At 42.6% G+C, this 21,362-nt stretch overlaps 1 protein-coding gene across 2 annotated transcripts in view; it reads right to left on the bottom strand.

Annotated features, from left to right (window-relative positions):
• The window catches only part of WWOX (WW domain containing oxidoreductase), a 496,680-nt gene that overhangs the window by 186,370 nt on the left and 288,948 nt on the right, over positions 1-21,362 (bottom strand). Inside the window, exon 9 of one of the 2 annotated variants that reach the window (XM_062586321.1) lies at positions 3,705-4,392. The exons of the other annotated variant lie outside the window; for it this stretch is intronic. Coding sequence (XP_062442305.1) covers positions 4,354-4,392 — 39 coding nt within the window. The 3' untranslated portion in view covers positions 3,705-4,353. Of the gene's footprint in view, positions 1-3,704; positions 4,393-21,362 lie in introns of those variants that run through there. 2 annotated transcript variants of the gene reach the window in all.

Here is a 21,362-nt window from a genome sequence, read left to right as displayed (position 1 = left end):
GGATTGTTGAAGGAGATGGAACATTTGCGACATCTTAGTGGGTGCAAATAAAAACTAAAGTTCATATGCTAGCAGGCTTTCTTCAATAGTTTGTATATACTTACATTAATGTTAAAATAGACAGCCTGACTTGAGGTTAGGCATTTACTTCAGTAAAAATGGATACTTGCTAGAAGTTCAAGAGGAAAAAATTACACACTGCAATGCAATGCACTGTACCCATATATAATGCACATGATGAAATATGTATAATTTATTTTAGAGCTTAATAAATACCTTCAATAGAATGCTGATTTGCAGGAGTCAATAAATTACCCTCAACCCGATATTTAAGATGGCAACACTGTCTACGATGACTATGCCGACACCTAATAAGAGTTTTATCAAAGAAAAGTGTATTAAATTCATGTTTTATATGAGTGCCTCACAGAGACAAGCAGTTCGGATTCGATCACAGGCGTTTTATTAGCCTCGTAGCGCTGCAGTTTTGTTGCTGTGAAAGCGTATGCCTTTTACACCGATACCCTATTTCTGAGGTCAGGAGTAGCGTATTTTCCCGAGGAAATCCCGTCTTTTTGGCGCGGGAGGGGGCGGGAGCCGTGGGGAGCCCCGAGCCCCGGCGCCCGGGCAGGCTGCGCAGCGGGACGCGGCTCCTCCTCGCCCCTCGCCGCCGCTCCGCAGGGGAGGCACCGCGGGCGCCCGCGCTGCTGCACCCGGGGCTCTGCCGAGGCAGCCTTACCTCGAAGCAGGCGTCTCCCGGGGGCTGCTCGAGCACCCCGCGCCGGAGCCGAGACCCGCGCGAGCGAGCGCACGCGACGCGGCAAGCAAGCCGCCCCGCGCCGCCGCGCGCACGGAGGAACAGGCTCGTGGCATCTAGACTTCCCTTCAGGACTTCATAGACTAGTCCCAACCCGAGCCAAAAGCTACGGAATTTTACACTTCTACACCCCTGCTCTCTTCTTTCCAGTGGGAAGCATATGGTTGCGTTCAAAGTCAGGGCATTTTTGCGCTAGCCGAGGCACAGACCCCCGGCACGGCTCTGCGTAAGCCGCTCGGCCTTTCTGGACGCTGCAGGGACAGCTAGCCCGCTGCACTTGTTTTCCTCCTTTTGCAGCAGGGAACTACAATCCTCAGACTCACGTAATAATTCATGTATCAAGCAGGTGCAAAAAAGACAAGATCACAACCTTTACCTCCAAATCTTGTTCCACTAATACTACGAACACCGCACCTAACATACTGGCTTCACTACAGCGATACATTTGTTTGCAATGATTGTTACATTGCTTTTGATTAATAATTAAAGAAAGATGCCTAACCCAGGAGGAAATGTTAGGGAATGACAGAAACATCCATTTATGATGGCAAGGAGGTAAAGTAGTACAGCGGTCCCAAGAGATCAGCCACAGCTCAGATGTTACCTCCAATACATGCTGATGCCATCCTGCACTGTCAAATAAAACCGAACAGCACAATAGAGATATGCGACCAAGACTGTCAGCACCGACAGGTATTGCAGAAATCGTATTAGGAAAATGGATGTACTAAGATTCAATTTTTGGATTGTAGAAAGGTTTAATTTGGCGACCTTGGAGGTCTCCTGGTGGAAGAAGGGAAAGATCCCACAGTGTTTAAAGCAGAAGAATAATCCATTTGCTGGCAACGCATATTTATCCCTTTATTTGCAATCCAGCCGACTGAAAACAAAAACTTGGCTGCACAACACGTGACGCATCTTTGTCTCAGTTATCCCTTCCTATCCAAACGCGACCAGACGCTGCCTCCGTCTCGGCCCTACGACGCTGACGTGGGGGAGGAAGGGCAAACGCTCATCTGCAATTTTCTGATACCAACACAACTCCAGTAGGTTAAGTCTATAGGCACGAGCACACTTCCACACAAAGCCATAAAAAAATCTGGAAAACTAAGGCTGCGGATTAAATGGGCTCAAATTTAATCGCCACTTATTTCTGTTTTGGACCTTTAGACACGCACGTCTACCGGGTCCGAGCCCCTTCCCACCGGGGCTGCAGGAGGCTGCTTGCTCGGCGGCCAGCCGGCCCAGGGAAAAAGCCGGTCCACGAGAGCCGAGCCCCGCCAGGAGACCCCGCACGAGGCCGTGCTCAGCCCCCCGCGTCCTGAAGCCACTGCGCTTCACGCCTACGCGCCGTCACGCCTTCGGCCCGTCCGAGTCCGCCGATCCCGTCGTCACAGGAGAGACCTACCGCGCAGTCGCTCCAAAGCACAACGCGTTTGCAGAAGAGACGGTCCCGTTACAGCCTCAATAACCGTCACCACGGCTGATAATTAATTATTTGCATCGAGCAAAGAGAAAGGAGGCAGCGACGAACTAGGAAAGACGGCTGGCAAAAATGACGGAAACATCGAACGCGCCACGCCGTTGTTTCACGGAACGGCTAAACGTTTGGTTCGTCAGCCCGTAGTCACGCTTCGTTTATTAGCGTTCAAAAGAATCATAATTTTATTTTAAGAACGACTGAAAGGATGAAATTTCATACACAGCTTGTAGTCTAGGGATATGGCTTTGCAAAATGGCATTAAAAAGAGAACAGGGGAAGGTGGCTGCCCTGGGATCTCTTCCGTTTAGTGGTGTGGGCTGTGCTGCGCTTCCGAGGGGAAAAGCAGAAGCCCTTTTGTACCAGCGTGTTCTCGAAGGAGGTGGAATAGAGGTCACGTTTCAAGAAAACAGGAAAAGAAAGCACTAAGACTGCAGTTCTGCATTAAACAGCTTTTGCCTTCCAGTGAAGCCTGCAACAACATGTTTACTTGATTTTTAATACCCTTATAATTAACAAATGATTAAAATGTTTTTATACCAAATCTGCACTTAACGTGCATTAGCAGTGTTCTGCCCATACGACTGAACCGACCTGGCACTACACAATTCTTCATTGCCTTCAGGATTATTAACTTTTTCACCCTGATTATTAATATTTTCATATTCATGGATATTTTCAACCTCTTACAGAATTACGACATTAACAGAGAACGAGACACAAAGTCTGTAAATGTAATACGTAAGTTCTGGTTTATAATAGGTAAACCCAAAGCATTTCAAAGTCATTCTTGTGTGTCTCGATTTTTCCAGCCAACTGCAGCCTATTTATTTAAGTTTATGCGACCTCCCAAGACCCTGACAATGACTAAGCACAATAGGGACAGTTAAGAAGGGCGTAGGAAGAAAATTAACTGTGATTTTGCTTATTTGTGTTGGTTGAAGGCAGAACCTCCACCTTATTTTAATGCTTTCTTATTTCCTACCTCACAACTGAGATAGACTGAAGATATAATAACGCGATAATCGAGTGCCTTCACAGAGCCCATCAGTGCATTACAACTCCAACATGCAGAATGCAAACATCTGCTGGCATCATTAAACCATTTCTATACTCTACATACCAAGACTTGACCCTGTGACCATTTCTACCATTAGATTTGAATGACCTCAGCAAAAGAGCTGAAAGGCCAGAGTATTAATTCACGGAACCACAAGCTCAATTTAAGATTTAATTTGAGATAACTAAGAGCAACTGAAAGTGTATTCAAACTTATAAGTGCGGAATAAAAGATCGTACCCTGTTTTTCAAGTTAAATATAAATTCAATATTTTTAACAGATTTATTCACAACTTTACAAACAAGGCCAGGGTTTTTTTTAGCATTCCCCCAGCTTAATATCCAGCAATACGATGCTTCTGTTTAGCAATTTTTTTTTCTAATTTATGAAGGTCTTCTCTATAGGGATTTTTCTGCATTCTGATTATATCCCTAAGGGGAAAAATGCTTCATTTATGAGCTATTCCCATCATACAGCTTTGAAACGCTCACTTTTATTCCAACTTAAATTAACTAAAAGCCTGTTTGTTCAATCACGATGGTTTTAGATCTGAAATCTTAACATGACAATTAAAATATCTGAAAAGCCTTCTGCATGACGTACAAACAAGTGACGCAGCACCGACGATCACGCACCCCTTTGCGGCGGGCTCTTCGGCAGGTTTTCCGGAAGGGGCCGTGGACGGGGCGCACGCGCGTGTGCGCGCAGGACGGGGCGTACCGCGCAGAGGCGGAGACGGGCCGGAGGCGCTGAACCGCAGCGCTGCGAAAGCAGACTTTGCGCCGCAGTGCGGGGAGAGCGTCACAAAACTGTGAGGATTTCTTAGCTGCATGTGAAAATGCCTGCTACGCAGCAAACACAGTAAATGCAATAAAAAAGCACAGAAAATAAACTACAGTTCCCTAATGTTGCTGAGGTGAGTGTAACAGAGATCTATTTAGTGAAGAAACACCGTGCAGATTTTGAAAATGAAGAACCTCCCATCATACGAACACCTCAGTCGAGACGGAGGGGCCAGTCACGCTCCTCATTTACCTGGGGAAGGAACGAGAAAATTCTGCTCAGCGCAGTATCCGGGGTCGCTTGTCCTGCTTTTCCTTTTTTCCTGCCTCCTCCTTCACCCCCCTCCCTCTGCTTAAAGAAAAACATTTATCACTTTGCTCTTAGGTGCAAAAAGTGACTGTGGCTAGGTAGGGCAGGTTAAAATTTTCTTTGACTCCTCAGCACATTTGTCATGCAGGCTGTCTGCCTGCCTGGGAAACCTTTTCACCTCCGGCTTATTGCGAAGACATACCCCAGGAGCAGGGAATACGGTGAAAAATGATGATGTCACTAGGTTGTTGCAAGGTTAGCACACCCTTAAATGGAGCAACGGCAAGCGAGGCAGCTGCTCCGCTCCCCGCACCCGCGACACCCATCCTCCCATCTGGGAAAAGCGCCGGACTCGCCGAGGACTGAGCACGAACTACTTGTTGACATAATTAGTGCTGGCTCAAGGGCTCTTTTTAATAGCCAAGTTGGCTGCATTTTGCAAGCTTTCATTGGCAAAATCCAAGTAGAGTTCAGCCAAGTTCTGTATCTATTTTGCTTTGTGTCTTATGCATTTCCCAACTTAGAAAAAAGAGCCAAAACATTCTGGTAGCTTTTCAGTTTTGTGGTAGTCGGGGTTTTAACGTGATATTAGCTTCTAAAATATACAAACTTTCTTCGGCAAGCATAAGGCACTTAGAAGGGGATATAGATTTAGGCTCACAAGAAAATTACAGGAGTAATGACTCATTAATTAAGCTTGGACTGTTAACAACTCAAAACTAGACTTTTTGCACATAACACCAGGCTTTGAGTCTGCCGTCCCTTGAGCCCTGCTCTATCCAGATAGCAACTACGTTATCTCAAACATAAGAAACAAATCGAAAGAGACCATTTTTTCCATCATCTTTTCTTCCTTAGTTTCATTAAACGCTGGGTAAGTTGTAATCCATTTGACTCTTGGAGTTCCATAAAATTATGTTTGGGCTGTGGGACCATGAGTGCTTATTTGCCTTCTCTGCAAAGTTTATGCTAGTTTGCCAGAGTCCTTCAGTGCAGAACTTTCATTTGCTTGTAGAAAATAATTTATGCAAGACGGGCTTTTTTTCTCCCCCGTTTCTTTATATTACTTCCAGTCTGTTCTACTTTGCAAACATTTCCTAAATGACCGGGTAAGCAAAATTAGATATTGTAGGTTCCTATTGCAATTTTAATTTAAAGGAAAAGAGATCAGTTAGCTGTGCAATTACGCTAACTGTAACGCACATTCTGCTACATTCTTGGTGGCAATAATCCACCCCTGGGTCATATTCAATTGTTTCATTTCTGCCAGTGACATAATGGGGTATCCTATCTTGCACACTAGTTTGTAATGGTTTTACTAAAACATGCTTACAACTGTTGCAAATATTAAGACATTCCACGTATCAGAGAAAAAAATAGTTTTTAATAAAAGATAGATATTTCTTCTTTTGTATTTTTAACTATATTATACATTTTAACATTGCTTTCAAGGTACAAACTAAAATAATAATAAAAAAAAAAGCGTAAGAATCTTTCTATGACCCCCAACTTAGGCTCCACTTTTCTGGTTTTATTCTGAAAATGGCATAGCATTGAGAACTTTCTCTGCAAGACTTTGTTTTCTACTTTCTTATCCCTGCTACAGAGCTGCACCCAAACGCTGCTGAAAAGAAGTCTTCTCACTAACTGAAATAAATACTGATTCAAGCACACGACATATTGAAACATTGCACAGTTAAAGCAAAGCAACAAAGGACGCACTTTAGTTAAAGACAGGAATCTCTGTATACTTTAATGCAAAATATACTTGTATGCAAATATGTGTTTGTCTATGCAAAACATCCTGTAATTATGTATATATTTTCATGATTTGCATGAGAAAAGGCTGGATTTCAATGTTATGTCAATATTAAGCCCTCCTACAAAAACGCGTGCTTCAGCATCTTCCTTGTGATTAGTAACAGGCAAATACATTTTTAAGCATTTTTTTTCTTTGATGACCAAAAGTATCCTGAAAACAGTCATTTTGATACTGCATTTAACCAGTTTGTCAAACAATTTCTATATTGAGTTTGCCTAATATATTGCATCTGTGAAAACTAAGCAGATGCAGAACTCATGCTGTCGTTATAAAACCCTGGAAAACGATAGCGTGTTTTGTTTTGCATGCCATCAGTAACACCAAATACCAGAACAAAACACTGCCTTCTCAATTAGAAACAACGTAGCATTGTTTTCATAAATGACTGTAGATTTTCCTTTCCCCCTCCCAAAGAATATTCTACACGGACCAAACATAACATACATTCATACTGACCGATAAGAGAATCACTCAATAAAATTATATGATAATATTAATGCAGTCATTAACAGCAGACCTTTCCTTTACTAAGACAACATTACTAAGCATATGGCATATCTCAGGGAGAGTAGCAAATAGTCACATTCTTGAGATAGCATGCAATTTTCTGGCTTGTTTAATAAACTCTGAACTACATTTCAGGCAGGAGAAGACATATGTCTACGAGAGGAATGTGTGGCTTTGTTTTCACAGAAATTTCTTTCTAAGTAACAACAAAAAATGAAAGAAAATGAAAAATGAAATGGAATCATAAAATAAAATAAAATACAACAAAATAAAATGAAATAAAAGTTGTTAAATGGAGTCAATACTGACAGAGCGTGGGAAGGAATCTTCCCGCCCAAGGAAGCGGCCCGCAGCAGCTCTGTTCGTGGTGCGCAGGTCAGAGGGACCGAACAGACCCCTGCAGAAGGCGTCACCCAGCTCGGGTATTCGCGCCCGCAGGGGCGTACACCGCGCCACGCTCGCTGTCCCCTACCAAGCACGTAGGAGACTGAACAAATCTGAGTCGTACAAGGCTGCTTTTGCTCTCCCTAGGGAATCACGGAGCTCCTGGCAGAGCCCTGGGGGACGCTCCCGGCTCGGTGCACGCCGACACTTAGGAACTCGGTGCAAACCACGCTCGCTCCGGCTCCGCCTGGCTCCGCTCCGCGTGCCCGCTCGCGGCCTGCCCCGCGGAGGCGCGCGGCCCAGCTCGGCCCGGCCGCCGCGGCCCAGCCCCGGCCGCGCTTCCCGCACGCGCCGGCACGCACGCGCCGAGCGGCAGCGCAAACCGCGCCGCGAGGAAGCCGCACCGCCGGCCGCTCCGACAGCAGCGTCGCCCGCGAGGCTGCGCCGCCGGGTCACCAGCCGGACTTCATCCAAAGTGGGTTACAACGAAAAAATACTTCTATACACAAATCCAACCGCAGAGCTAAACAAAGCTTTTTACATTAATTGTTCACTAATTCTGTCGCATCTTATCTCGGCTGTGTTAAGTACCGCTGCACCCTTCAGATTATGACTTTTAAAAATAAATCACAGAATAATTTTGCAGGGGGCAAATGGTACGAACGCTGACAAACGGCTGAGAGCAGTATGATCTGTGTCGTTATCAGAGGGCGTGTGCTCACTACCAGAAGCGCTTTCGTGACAAGGAAGGTATTGAAATTCAAAAATGTTTAATAAAATGTAAACCTTATAATCTTCCAGGTATTTATCCTGCTGTTAATTACTTCCAGGGGGCCTGGCACACATGTAAAAGAGCAACGAATATCAGCAGGGAGCATTTGCTAACTCAATAAGTCAGAAAGACCACTTTCCCTGGAGATAAATAGCTGTTAAATCTGTCAACTTAAAACTTAATGTGGACCATCTAAAATAATCTCTATTCTCCGAGCAGACAGGCTGTACGGGAATTAATACAGCAGTAATCCGGGAGACAGCAGCCGACAAGAATTTAAGAGAGACGAGACCCCAACCAACTCGGGCTGACCGGCTGGGTAAGGATGCGCAGCCAGAAATGACTGGCATTAATTAAAGGCATTAATTTTCTCGGAATATCAGAACACTTTTAGCTAAAGTTGCACTGCTCAGACACGCCGTCGCGTCATGGTTAGTAGTGCAAGTACAGATTCGGCCAATACAGTGCTGAATTCCCCCACAAAACGTCATTTTCTTCACCTCGACCAAACGTAGCAAACGACCCCCTCGTGCCGCGAGCGCCAAGCACGAGGCTTCGCGGAGCAGCGCGGGCTGCGCGGCGCGGCGGGGATGCGGACGCCGGAGACGAGCGTGCTCAGCGCCGGGGTCCTGCACGCGCCGCTCCCCGGAGGCTGCTCCGCAGCTCCCTCCAGTATCTAATCTAGATAAATGACCTAGTCAAAAAAAAGCAACGGCAAACTAGCTATATTTGCTGACACCGCGCAATTAGCAGAGAATGAAACACGGAGGAGGTAAGAAAAAACAAAAAGGAACAATAACAACAAACCAAAACACCCCACGACGGCGACGGTTTGGGCCTCTCCTGTAACTTGGCTGACACACGACATATGAAATCAATGTTGACACATGTAAAGCATTACGCTTTGGTTTGTAGTAAGCAGGTACCAAATAAATCTGAGCAGAAGGAATTCAAAAAGACCTTGGGGTAACGGCAGACCCATCATTATTTAAAAAAGGGGGGAAAAAAAGGATGAAATGATAGCAAAAAATAGTGATTGCAAGCACAACTCTTCTATTTTATATGCTTATAGGTACAGTTGCCTAGAATAGGAATGCATGTTCATTGAAGTTAGGACAGGATTATTTAATTCTCTAGCAAAGCCCAACTAGAATATTGTGTCACCACCTTATAAAATGATATTAATATAGCACTTGAAAAGGTATTAAGAAAAGCAGAGAAGCTGATTCACGGACTAAAGAGTATGAGCTTATAGGACCTAAGTTCACACAGCTTAGAAAGGAGATATTTGAACAGGAATTTGATGCATATATATAAATATATAAAGAAAACCTCTAAAGTAGATGAAGGACTTACTTTTTTTAGAGGATACGTAAGGGAAAATAACAGAAGCTAAAGAAAATACACAACTAAATAAATTGAGAGACTGTGGACATAGAGTGTCCACCTCCTTAGCCAAACGACTTCACCAGCAAGCAGAGGACGGTACTTTCTAGTGAATGAATCTAGGTCATGCTCTTTGATGCAAGGGGGAGAAGGAAAAACAAGGAGGGAGGAGCAAAGCCCAGACATGTCCAGCCGTGCTGTGCCGTGCCCATGCTTCGGGGAAGTCAGAGCAGTGCTTCACTCTGCCCATCAACGCGACTTCTTTTCTTCCCCCGTTCTTAGTGCTGTCCCCTTCGGGGCACCAGAAGTCCTGAGGGAGCAGCCCAGGCACCACCTTGCCTTCGCCCAAGCTCACGGGATACAATTCTGGACGGTCCTGAGCCAGGCCCAGTGCCAGGGTGGCTCTTCTCTCCCTCTCCTCCCTCCCCTCGCGGCATGCCAGCGCTAGGTACGGCTGTATTCGAACCCAAAGTGAATCCCTATCTGCTAAAATAAAAGAGTGCAACCTTCAAGTGCTCATTCATTTCCTTTAACCACCAGTTTTCAACATTAAGGATTATTAACTTTAATGCCATTGGTGAGAAACTTTATTATGTTTTCAAGAAATTGCTTTAAATCAAAACTGCAGATAAGGCATTTTTCTCCCCTCGGAATTACATGGTTGTGTTGGCAACCAGCAGGAATCCATTTGAGCAATAGAATTACCACCTCCTGGAGGTGAAAAATGGGACAAAAGCAGGAGGAGTGTCGCTTTCTTAAAAGTCAAGGGAAAAAGGGCAAAACAGGAAAGAATGGAAGCCCTAGGAATGGGAAAAACTAAACAGTCTGCTGTTGAGTAAAACCTTGGGGAAAATTATCCCGACATAAAATAGCTTGTGCAGCAGCCTCGCACGGAGATTTTATAGCAAAGCAGCGGCAGTCAGGGTCAGGAGAAGTAAATCCCCCCTTTTCTATTCCAGTCACAACCCACGCGCCCCAGCACCAAAGACGGGGAGGTCTCGGCGAGATCCCTCGACGTCAGTGAACTGACCCTCTGCTGCCGTCGCAAGGAGACTGTAGCAGTTTCCACGAAAGTTCACACGCATGCAATGTTTTTCCTGAACGAGCTATAATTCTTTACTCTAAAGGGAAAAGATAAAAATGAATACAGATATCTCCATCTAAAATGATACTTGGAAGAATTTTCTAGTTTCTGGAGTAAAATACACAGTCCTGCTTGTAAGTAAATATCATGCACCTGTGGAAAGCAAAAATAAAGGTGCCATGCAGTCAAGGTATCATGAGAAAAACATTCCTTCCTCTTTCTAGGTCCATTTTTCCCACACAATTAACAAAAACTTTATATAGGTGTGCAAGAGTCAGCAATACACTCACGCTAACATTTGTATAAATGGTTTACACTAATAACTAAAAGGACTTGTTTCGAAGTTGACATTTCATTTTCAAGATTTTGCAAAATAACTCTCCGTTGGGCTGATTTTCTGTCCTATTAGAGCTCACAAAGAATTTTTATCAGAGTTATAAAGCCTCTGAAAATAAAGACGCTTTAATGGACACTACATTTACTATGGTGCTCTGAACATGGTGCAGCAGAAGAGACCAGCAATATTTCTTCCGTGTGTAAATGCACGGCACAGTATAGGCAGTACGCATGGGTAGTCACAAATCCCTAGCATTATGCCAAGATGACAGAGTACTTGTCTTTTTTTGTTCTTGTGCTGTAATTTATCTTAAAAAAAAAGGACTCAGGTTTTCCTGCCTGCTATGAAAAGTGTCCAAGAGAATGTCATAATGGCATTACTCCTGCCTGAAAAGCTAATCTACTTTACGCTGTCCTCCTTTACGAGGCACTGTCACTTCCCAGAAACAAAAGTAGCCGCAGCGCACTTGCTGAAAATAAGTTGTAAAGCACTGTCAGTCGCTCGGCAGAAAAATGCCAATTATATCGCACGCTCTTCTCGCCTTAGCTCGTAATGCACGTAACGGCTGACGAAAACCGCGCCAGGTCTCGCGACGCGGACGCTGCGCCCGTCTCGACGGCGGCGAGAGCCGCGCTCGGCGCTCGGGACGCGGGACGCGGGAGGGGGCCCCGCGCGGCCGCCGGGCGCCGCGGGCCTCGCCGCACCCCTTCACTCCGCGCCCGGCCCGGCCGGCCCGCCTCCCTTCCCCAGCTTCTCCCAAAGTCACCGCGACTGAGGTCTGCCAGAGTTTACACTTCCCAAACAAGTTCTAGGGTGCCTTAAGGAACTTTTATACTAACTAACTAAAAAATAAACATCATTGACGAAAAGAACAAATCCAAATATTACATGGAAACATTGCAGAGTTAAAGTTTTCGTTAGATAACGACTTCCTGACATGTGGACACCAATACGTTTTGTATTCGCTTTAACATATTACTTTTCTAGGCAAAATCTTTAATTCCTGACTTTCTGGCACCTGGTGCTCCGATGGCAAAGACAGCTTGTTAATAGAATAAACATTCATTTCCTTTTGTTTAGCTATTTATTCTCATTTCTCAAAAAATAACATCTTAATTCCAAACAAGTTTGTAAAGTCTAAAGAGGATTTAATATTTTAGCTATAGGAAATACATTTCACTGATTTTATGTAGGCCAATTAACGAACACGTAAGTACTACACACAAATTATAGTCTGAAATACAGCAATACCGCTCCAGAGAATACTACTTCCATTACAGAAAAGTAATCAGTATTTTTTGTCATTTTAAGAGCAGAGTTATAAGGTACTGTGGCATACAGAATTATGCTATTGGCATAGAGGTTTATTTTCTGTTTCCTGACCAGCTAAGATGACTTTAAATCGTGCATTGAATGGCAAGAGGAGCAAGAGGTAAGGCAAAAACTAACGGGAGAAAGGACATTGCTGACAACAGCTTTGGTATGAACTGAAAGGAGATAAATAGTCATCACTGAGGACAGTAAGTGCCTCCAGTACCTGTCAAGATTTATACCCTCCTTGGAAAGTATCTAGAAACCTCGATCTGCTCAAGACTCCTGTTAGGTAGACTCCCTCCACCCAGTCAAAGCTTTACATGGTATCTACTTGTGTCCAAGTGCAGGATTATATTCCGCAGTCATGGGCTACTTGCCCATGGTCTCCTACTTGCTAAAACGGGGAAGTTGTTGCCATCGGTCTTTTGTCTCACAACCTATTGCAAGCAAAAAAATCCACGTCGCAGTGAGGTTATGCCGAGAAACCCAATGTCTGCCAGCGCGCAAACCTAGGACAGCTCTGTTCTGCTGTCTTTTCTCACTGGGTTCTTCAAATTGCTTGGCTGAACCACAGATTACTTAGTGCCAACTGTTAGTTCTGTTCCTGCCAATGTAGTATCAAACACTGCTTAGTTTAGAGCTTTCAAACGACTATTGTTCAATTGTTTTCTGCTTAAGACCACATATTTGCCTCTACGAACATCTGTTTAGAAGCAGCACACTGGCAGAGAGAGAACAATTCTGGGATACAGAAAATGCCTCTTCCTTCAAACGACAATGAACAGATAAATCTAGTATTTTTTATCAGCACCGTTCTGCTGATTCTGATCACGAGCTGTTTTGGATTCCAAAAAGTGTATTCTTGAGTATAGCACTGAACTCCCACGAAATTTTATCGAAAGCATTCCTATCAGGTTGCAGCTGACATGAGAAGAACACATCTGCGTCCTCTAAAACCAATCAGCTCAATTTCGGTTTCAATGTATTATTTTACCCAATACTTTTCTAAACACTTTCTTCCAGGACCCAGCTTTGGAGGCTCAGCAATGGATCTGGAGGGAAGATGGTGGCAGACACTTGAGCATGAACCCATGCCACATGAGCATGCAGACACACACACGCTTCTCTAACTGCTCTGCCGCCTGGCTCCACAACGGCACTCCCTTCACCCAGACCCCCAGACAAATCCACGAAGGCCAGAAGACACCGCAGCACAGGATCTGATCTTCTCCCTGTTAGAGCAAGTCCTTCCCTGTGACGAGTTGGCACCAGTCAGCTGACGCTGAACAGCCCTGCCATAATTGATAAAATGTCCTAGGCAGGAATGCGAATCCCCATCTCTTGGCTTTCAATACGTTTGAATCGGGTTATATAGTCACTGTTATTAATTAGAAACAGTGTTGAAGCAAAAACATTTTAAATAAACCCAGGGACCGAATGTTAAAGCTGTCATTTTTCACATGGCCTCATGATTCAAGGATTAATGGACCTTAAAACAACCATAAACCACCAAGGCCTCTGTTCTAGTTTAGAAGAATAAGAATAGTTTTATTTCTGCTTTAGTCTGCCAGTCTTCAATTCATTGAGTGTCACTGGGCTCTGTAAACACTTTTAAGTATTTTGACATTGTGGTCTAAGATGCTGATAACCCCTTTCCTGGCTGACCTTCAGCAGTTCTACACATGTTGTGATTCACAGAAAAGAAAAACAGCACATATATTGATGAAAAAAATATATATATACACATTTATACACTGTATGTGTATATGCACATAATACCATTACAAATGGGAATAATAGTTAAAATGTTTAGATTTCACTTTACAGTAACTCTTTCACAGAAGCTTTTTCCTTACCTGTCTTTTCACTTAAAACATTTTTCATACCACTATGAACAGATCAAAGATATCAACGCAATGGTTAAGAACTGTTGTGCAGTGGAAACCTTCAGGAATCAAAGGCGGCATTTTTGAAGCAAGACCAAGTGCGTAGCGTACATCTCTGGAAGGCCAACAAGAAGAAGCGATCACTACTACCTTTCAGCAGAAAGCCACGACTATACCCAGCAGGGCAGAGCTGTCAAGGATCTTGTGAGGTGCAATCACCCCAGAATTCGAGTATGCCCAGTTATCACTGGATACCGACGTAAATATAATGATAGCTGCTAAACAGGCAAAGCAATATTTTAGCAGTTTTTAACCTCATCCGAAAAGAACTGCATCGGTGTTGCTGCAGTTTAAGGATCGAACAACAAAATAGGAACCCAGGAAGGTTTCACATTCCAGCTCCCTTTCTAACAGCTGGCTTCCTGAGTGCCCTAAGCCAGGTTTTACTTCAGCCACAGCGTCTGGAAAATTGGGAAGGGAGAGCAACTTCATTCAAACCAAATGTAGCATGGGACGAAGCTTAGCTTGGTACATAAAGTACCCATTAACTTTCACTGCTTTCTAGTACATACAGCCCCTTCGTCCCTCCTGCTCGTCAGCTCCGAACTCTAGTGCACCAGCTAAAGAGAACTTTGTTTTGAGAATTGTTTGCATTGACTTTTTTCTTAAGTGTTTTACTGCTCCTATTTCAAATGCAATTTGCTTGCCGCTTATTTTTTCTTATTTCTCACAAAAAGAGAACGTAAAAAAAAGAACAAAGTGGGATCATGAGAAAACATTATAACCGTTAGAATAACATGCCATAAACTTTTAGCAATTAAAGTGATCGGGACTTAGAGTTTATCACCAGCATCCGTACTTGATATAACAAATATTCCTATAAACTCTGTTGCCTGCTCAGAAAAATCAAATAATTGGACTGCCATTAAAGGGTCCATAATAAATAGTTTTAACATTGTAAAAGAATTTAATTCTCATTATTAGAAAAGATTCAAATGGTTTGCTTTGAATATAAATGAATAACTTGTTTCAAAAGGCAATTTCAGTACTGATGATTTTTATATATAGATATATATGTATACACACACACACATACTTTTTTCCCCAACGAAACTACCTTATCAAGGTAACTTTTGCTATAAACAGCATTTTAAAATTATCACATAAAAACTATCAAGCACTAAATTAGAAAAAAACAGAATTTTGAAAGTGATAGTTAAATTTATGAAGCAATTCTGCCACACTCAAAGGCTTGTGGCTCGACATGCAAGCAGATGTGGGGTGGCGGGCATATCTGATGTGCAGGTGAGTCTCTTTACATGGTATTAAAAGCTGGGAGAAGGGATGAACTCTCCAAAGGCAACACAGTTACAGCCATGTGCACAACACATGTACTTTGGACTGCAGCTTGTTTGCATGACTAATAGAGATAATATTAAATGTCTTTTCTCATCATTTCAAAAAAATTTTTTTTTGGCTCGGTGCCTCTTTTGCTACCTCCAAGAGCTGTTAATTTTGTTCACTGCTGAGCAAAAGTCAAAGTCAGAGTCTAAACAGCTTGTAATGAGTTTTCAATGGCCCATCTCACTGAAATTGAGGGCAAAGGAGCAGCAGGCGCAGCCGCCGGCAGCGCGGGATTTATGCTGCCGGGAGCACCGCCTTCGGGAGGCAGCGGGGCCGCCGCCGCCGCCGCCGCCGCCGGGGGGGATCTGCAGGTCTTCCGTGAAGCCGTTCACCAAGATGCATTATTACTCATGTAAATACCTTGACAACGCAGATAAACACACCGAAATCGATGTCAGGCGGCTCCACTAACAGCGCCGCTAGGCTGGCGGCGCAGGACGTGGCAGTGACTTTATCTGGCAGCCGCCGAGGACTGGAAGCCGAAGTCCCGGGCCAGGAAAGCGATGAATACTTTGCTAAATACCGAGGCTGCCCGCCGACCGGCACGTGCCCAAGCGAGCCCCGAGCCCCAGCAGCACGTCCCTCATCTTCCCCCTCCAGCCTGCGCTCGAGGCTACTCGAGCAACCTCGACGTCGGCCGTACGCTTCTCGGTCTTTCCGCGTTACATCTAATTGGGGTTGGGCTTCGTTTCTGACCAGTGCTTCTGCAGGCTGTGAATCCTATTACTTCATCCTCAGTGACTCCTGGAATCAAAATGACAGAGGTGAGCTGGCCTAGCAGCCCTGTTCCTCCCAAAACACGCAATAAAGATGCTGTTTACGGTCTTTAAACCCACGAAAACGTTCCCAACAGCCACACAAGACCAAACGCTCGTGGTATTTATAATTACAAGTCGTTCTTGCCCCCTGCAACCCTGTAGCTGGGTTCATGTCTTGAACGAAGTCAGGCTTTATGGGCAGACTGATGAAGAATAGTACTGTAAAAATGCTAAATAGCCTCTGAAGAGAATACTTCCCAAAGAGAATGCATACAAGAAGAATACGGAAGAACAGTGGATGAACTGGCATGGCATCAAGGATTTACTGATCCGTAGTTGGGAGAACGTAAAATGTATTTACTGTTTCACACATTTTAAGTAAATTCTGTTACCTTTCTCCAATCAAACCTTTAGTTTTATCACAGACACCTCATACAGTTCACATATCTTTCTTCTTCTCTCATAATTACATAGCCATAAGGAACTACGCTTATGTGATATCTTATGCTACTTTTTCATGCATCACTGGTTACGCAGGGAATAGCACAGGGAAAATTCAACAATAAAATATGCAAAGTTTGGTGTGTTTGGCTTGATGTCATTTGGCTTAATGTCAGCAAAGAAACACTTCCAAATCACATATACACCTGATCCAATTTCAACATTACTGTGTTCCTGTCTTCTAACACCGCTGCATAAAACATATTCGATACATCTTTATCTATCTTAAAAACTGCATTTCTGCAGTCACTATAAAAACAGTATTTACACATCTGTTCTGCCTGCCAGTGCCGAAGACGCATAGCCTCTAGGGCCTATCCCAGTTCTTTGGCATAGTCCACCAAAATTCTGGATTTAGTTCTGATATGCCTGTGAGAAAGAAATTTGTTAGAAAAGAGATTAACATGTTTTCAGGTGAACATGAAGGCTATGGCATAACATCTGTTCCCAAGCATAGCTTCGTCTCCTTGATTTTCCAATATGTTTAACCAAATAATTAACCAAAGAAGTTCAGTGCCCCCCATAACAGTTTCCCCTGAAGTCCAAGTTCACACAGCTCAAAGGTAGGTCACCCCCAGCTCCTAGCATCCTTCCAGCTCCCTGTAATTTATCCAGGTACCCATATGTAAAGCACAATTCCAGGGCCATCATTTGCTTACTGTTGTGATGTGCCCCCTTATTCGTTCTTTTCAAAACCAAAGAAAGGCAAAGTGACATTCTCGAACTCCCAGGCAACGCGCTGTCCGCATTCAGAGGCAGGCAGAGACTGACACGTCTTTATAAAAAGATGCATTAACAATATTAAGAGCACAAGAAAACTTTGCACTATGTCATTCAATTCTGCACAAAAGCACAGGGAAGAATTGTATGGAGTCAGTAATACACGGGTAGAAAATCACATGATTTAGTATAACTTACTGGGATTATATTCAACTCCTTTGTATTCAGTATTATTGACAAGCATTATGTTCAGGTAATTGATGTTTTAAATGCAAATGAATGAGGACACTATATCACCAGCAACAGCATTCACTATGGAGATACTGGTGCGCTGAGAACGAGTGGATACAATATGTAGCATCAAAGAGAGAATTAACTACAAAAGGTACTCAAAAACACAGTAAGAAGAGAAATGAAAACTTAATTGAAGAAAAAATACTTTATGTTGCTGCTGAATATTTCCAAATAGATTACGGCAATCTGTATGTTCACGTAAAATCCCTTAAATTTTGCAGACAGGCCTCTTCTAAGATATCATACACTTTGTGTACTTTAAATTTTAAATTCACATTATTTTACTAGTAAAAATAACACATAATGTATATTTGGTAGTGCCAGATAAAAGGGTTGGTATAGTTCGAAAGGAATGTCACATCCATCCTCTTTTGCACATGCATCACATAACAGCCTGTTTTATATAGGACATAAGACCTTTTCAAATAGGGCCTTGAATGAATAATGTACTGCAGAGAGTTGTGTATGTCATCACACATAATAGAAGAGTCTCTTGCACCATGTATTAGTGAGGATAGATCTCCTCTACAATTCTATCATCACATAAAACACCCCCCAAAATTGCCATAGTCAGGTCAGGCCAGGCATTTCAATTTTTCATGGCACTATTTCCAGTTATCCTTCCTTGCGCTTTAAGTATTGTCAACAGGACTTCAGATACTTGCGCACTCCATCTAGCAGAGAAAGTACAGAACAGCAAATCGTTTCACTAGCACTCGTCCGCTTCTACACCTTCCTGAGGATGCTAATTTGGATGGTGCAGTCTAGTTCACAATAACATTTATTTCTCACACACACTAAACTAAGAACCAACCAAGGCGCAACATATTATTCCAGATGACTTACAGCACTTTGAACAGGGAAAAGGAATGCATCCATCTATAATTGCAAATCAAAAGGATGCCTGTGCTTTTCCTCTTCTTCTCAAAGCCTTAACACCTTCAGCTTTGCAAGCAGAAATTAAAACACTGATTCTACGCTGAAAACTCACATAATTCTAAGAGTATAAAACTTGGCCATACAGTTGCCTTTCACTACTATGCCTATGTTGAAAAGCTCCATTTTTTTCCATGGAACAGTGAACATTTATACAATCATTAAAAGCTCATCTTGCACCATATTTTTATCCTTCTCAGTTTTAATACATTTTTATAATTGCATTGAAGATATTCTAACCCTGTTTTTAGTGCAACGATAAAATTTATGAACCATGACAAACGTATCATACCAAAGACCACTGAAGAATAACAATGTGCACGCCAATAGAAGGGATTTGAGCTTCTGCTTCATACAAATTTTGGATTTGAGAGACTAGGGGGTGAAAAATGCTTAAGATCGTATTCCCTTGATAACACTGCAGTGGAACAAGATAGCACTTTTTAAGCAAAATAAAGCATGTGGTGCTGTAAAATACAATTTTTTACAAACATGCTGCGTAGACAAGTTTAGTTGTAATAAGATCTCAGCTTTGAAAAAAAAATCTAATAGGTGTGCAGATTTTACTGAATCATTATTATGCTTCCAGGATTATAAATGTAATATCTATTTACATTACAGATCTTGCTGCACAAGACCTATTTCCAATATCAGTTTTCTATCTGTTCAAATTTTGCATGGCCCCCCACTCCTTCACCGCAGCTGCTGAGAGCCAATTAGAGATAATATTCTCAGAAAGTAAATAGTTTGCAATTAGAAAATCCTTAAAACCAAATCTTTTTTCACATCACATTATTGATTAGAAATACATTTAAACACGGTCACAAAATAAAATGCATGAGTACTCCTAAAATTTACTAAATTCTGACAATGGTTAAGCAGGTATTTTCTAACGAAACACAGTATCTGTTTGAGTGTGTATGTATTCCTGGAGTTTCTCTGGTGTTTTCATTCTATAATACCATATTCTTTAAGCAAATCATGAAAATAAGGGGGGGGGGTAATTCATCCTTAAAGTTCCTAGATTATTCCAAGTTTCTCTGAAGTATCACTTTGCCTTCCAAAAAATAAGAAAAAAGAAAAAAAAAAAAAGAAATATCTTGATAAGGTTCAGGCAAAAGTGCAGATAATCTAACCGATTTTTTTAAAACAGTTATTGTGATGAAATGAATTGGATAGGTACCGTAGATACAAGAATACATAAATGAAATGCATCCCACTGGAAAAGCTTTTTTGCTCACATTGTCATTTACAGCTTCTGAATTAATAGACCAAGAAAGGCACCACAGGCACCAACAAAATGCAGTAAAACCATTGGCAGCCAGTGGTGTCTCAAAGTTTAATTCCCCTGGGGAGAAAAGGACACTGCCTAATCTGTATTCAGTCCTGACATTGTCCACATCTGATATGGAACATTAGCTACTAACTCTCTCAATAGACTAGTGTCCTTCAGTTTATATTGCTTTATGTTAATAGTAGAAAAATTACACACAACATCATTTATCATTGTTATACTGTACTATACAACCCATAGCTTATTTTAATATATTTATTTACCCCTAAGAGGTACAAAAATTTAAATATATGCCTCCAAATCTATATAAATTTAAAGACAAAATTCTAGAGCCAGAGCCAGTGCAGAGCTGCAAAAAGGGATATCCCTCTTAACAACGTATTTTAATTGTACGTACAAGCTAGCGAGCGATCAAATTGCTTTTGCCTGGAAAAAACGTGCTATTTGTGTTACAAATCTTGGCAAGGCAGAACATAAAACAACGTTGTGCCTAGGTCATAATTTTTCCCTTGCTTCTCCTCTTTCGGTGCGGCCACAGGAGCAGCTCCGTTGCTCTGCTTTTACCTCCCTCACTCCGGCGCAGCTCTCTGCCATCTCCTAACTTACCCACAGCGCGGGCTGGCGAGCTCAGGCCCCCGACCCCCTCCAGCGTCCAGATCCAATGCAGCTCATGAATCAACGGAGAAGTGACATCCAGTACCATAGCTTAATTTTTCTGGATCAAAATCTCATGTCTGTATACATCTAAATTTTAATTAGTCTCTTTGAAGACATTCCTGCAGCCAGAGAAGTGCGCAGCTTGCCCAGACTATCCAGAAAGAAAACAGAGCACCACGATGAAAAGAGAGAAATCTATCATGCATCAAATGCACATTAACTTTCTGAAGAGTTTTTTAAATCTGAGATGTCAAAAACATATTAATGATGGACCTAATTTTCAGAAGGGGGGACTATCCACAACAATCCAATCACACTGAATTTCAAGTAATAATTCCTGCACCAAGTTTGGATTTTTTTTTTTTTTTTGGCTGCTAGAGACTGGTTTTATTTCATTTCATACAGGAATGTTAAATTTAGTTTAAAGGTTCAAATAATGGAAAAACTAGTAGATATCCACGAATATATTTTTTCTAAGAGTTAGTATCTACCCTACTAAAAAAATCCGTATTATTTCCAGGTCAAATTTACATAACGTTTTGCGTAGCATCCACTGACTTTGGATTTTATTCCACCTGAACCTTCCCCATCATGCTTCTGCACCTCAGAGTAACTCATCAAAGTCCCCTTGGTTATAGAATAATTGCAGATTAAATGGAAGCTAAGTAGAGTGACTAGAAGCCTCGTGGCCAGAAGCCTCTTTGCACCGTGAACACGCTTTGGCTTTGCTAGATACTGACGATTGTTTCTACTAAACTGCACTGAAAACAAAAGAGGAGAGCAAATAAAACCCTCCCGTGCATTTTTCTTAAGAATCTCATGGCCTCTCTCTACAGACATTCAATGATACATTTTTT

Source organism: Rhea pennata, chromosome 13 (assembly GCF_028389875.1).
Source record: "Rhea pennata isolate bPtePen1 chromosome 13, bPtePen1.pri, whole genome shotgun sequence".
Taxonomy (NCBI): Eukaryota; Metazoa; Chordata; class Aves; order Rheiformes; family Rheidae; genus Rhea; species Rhea pennata.
The sequence above is the reverse complement of the archived record's forward strand: the minus strand, read 5'-3'. Positions and strand labels throughout refer to the sequence as shown.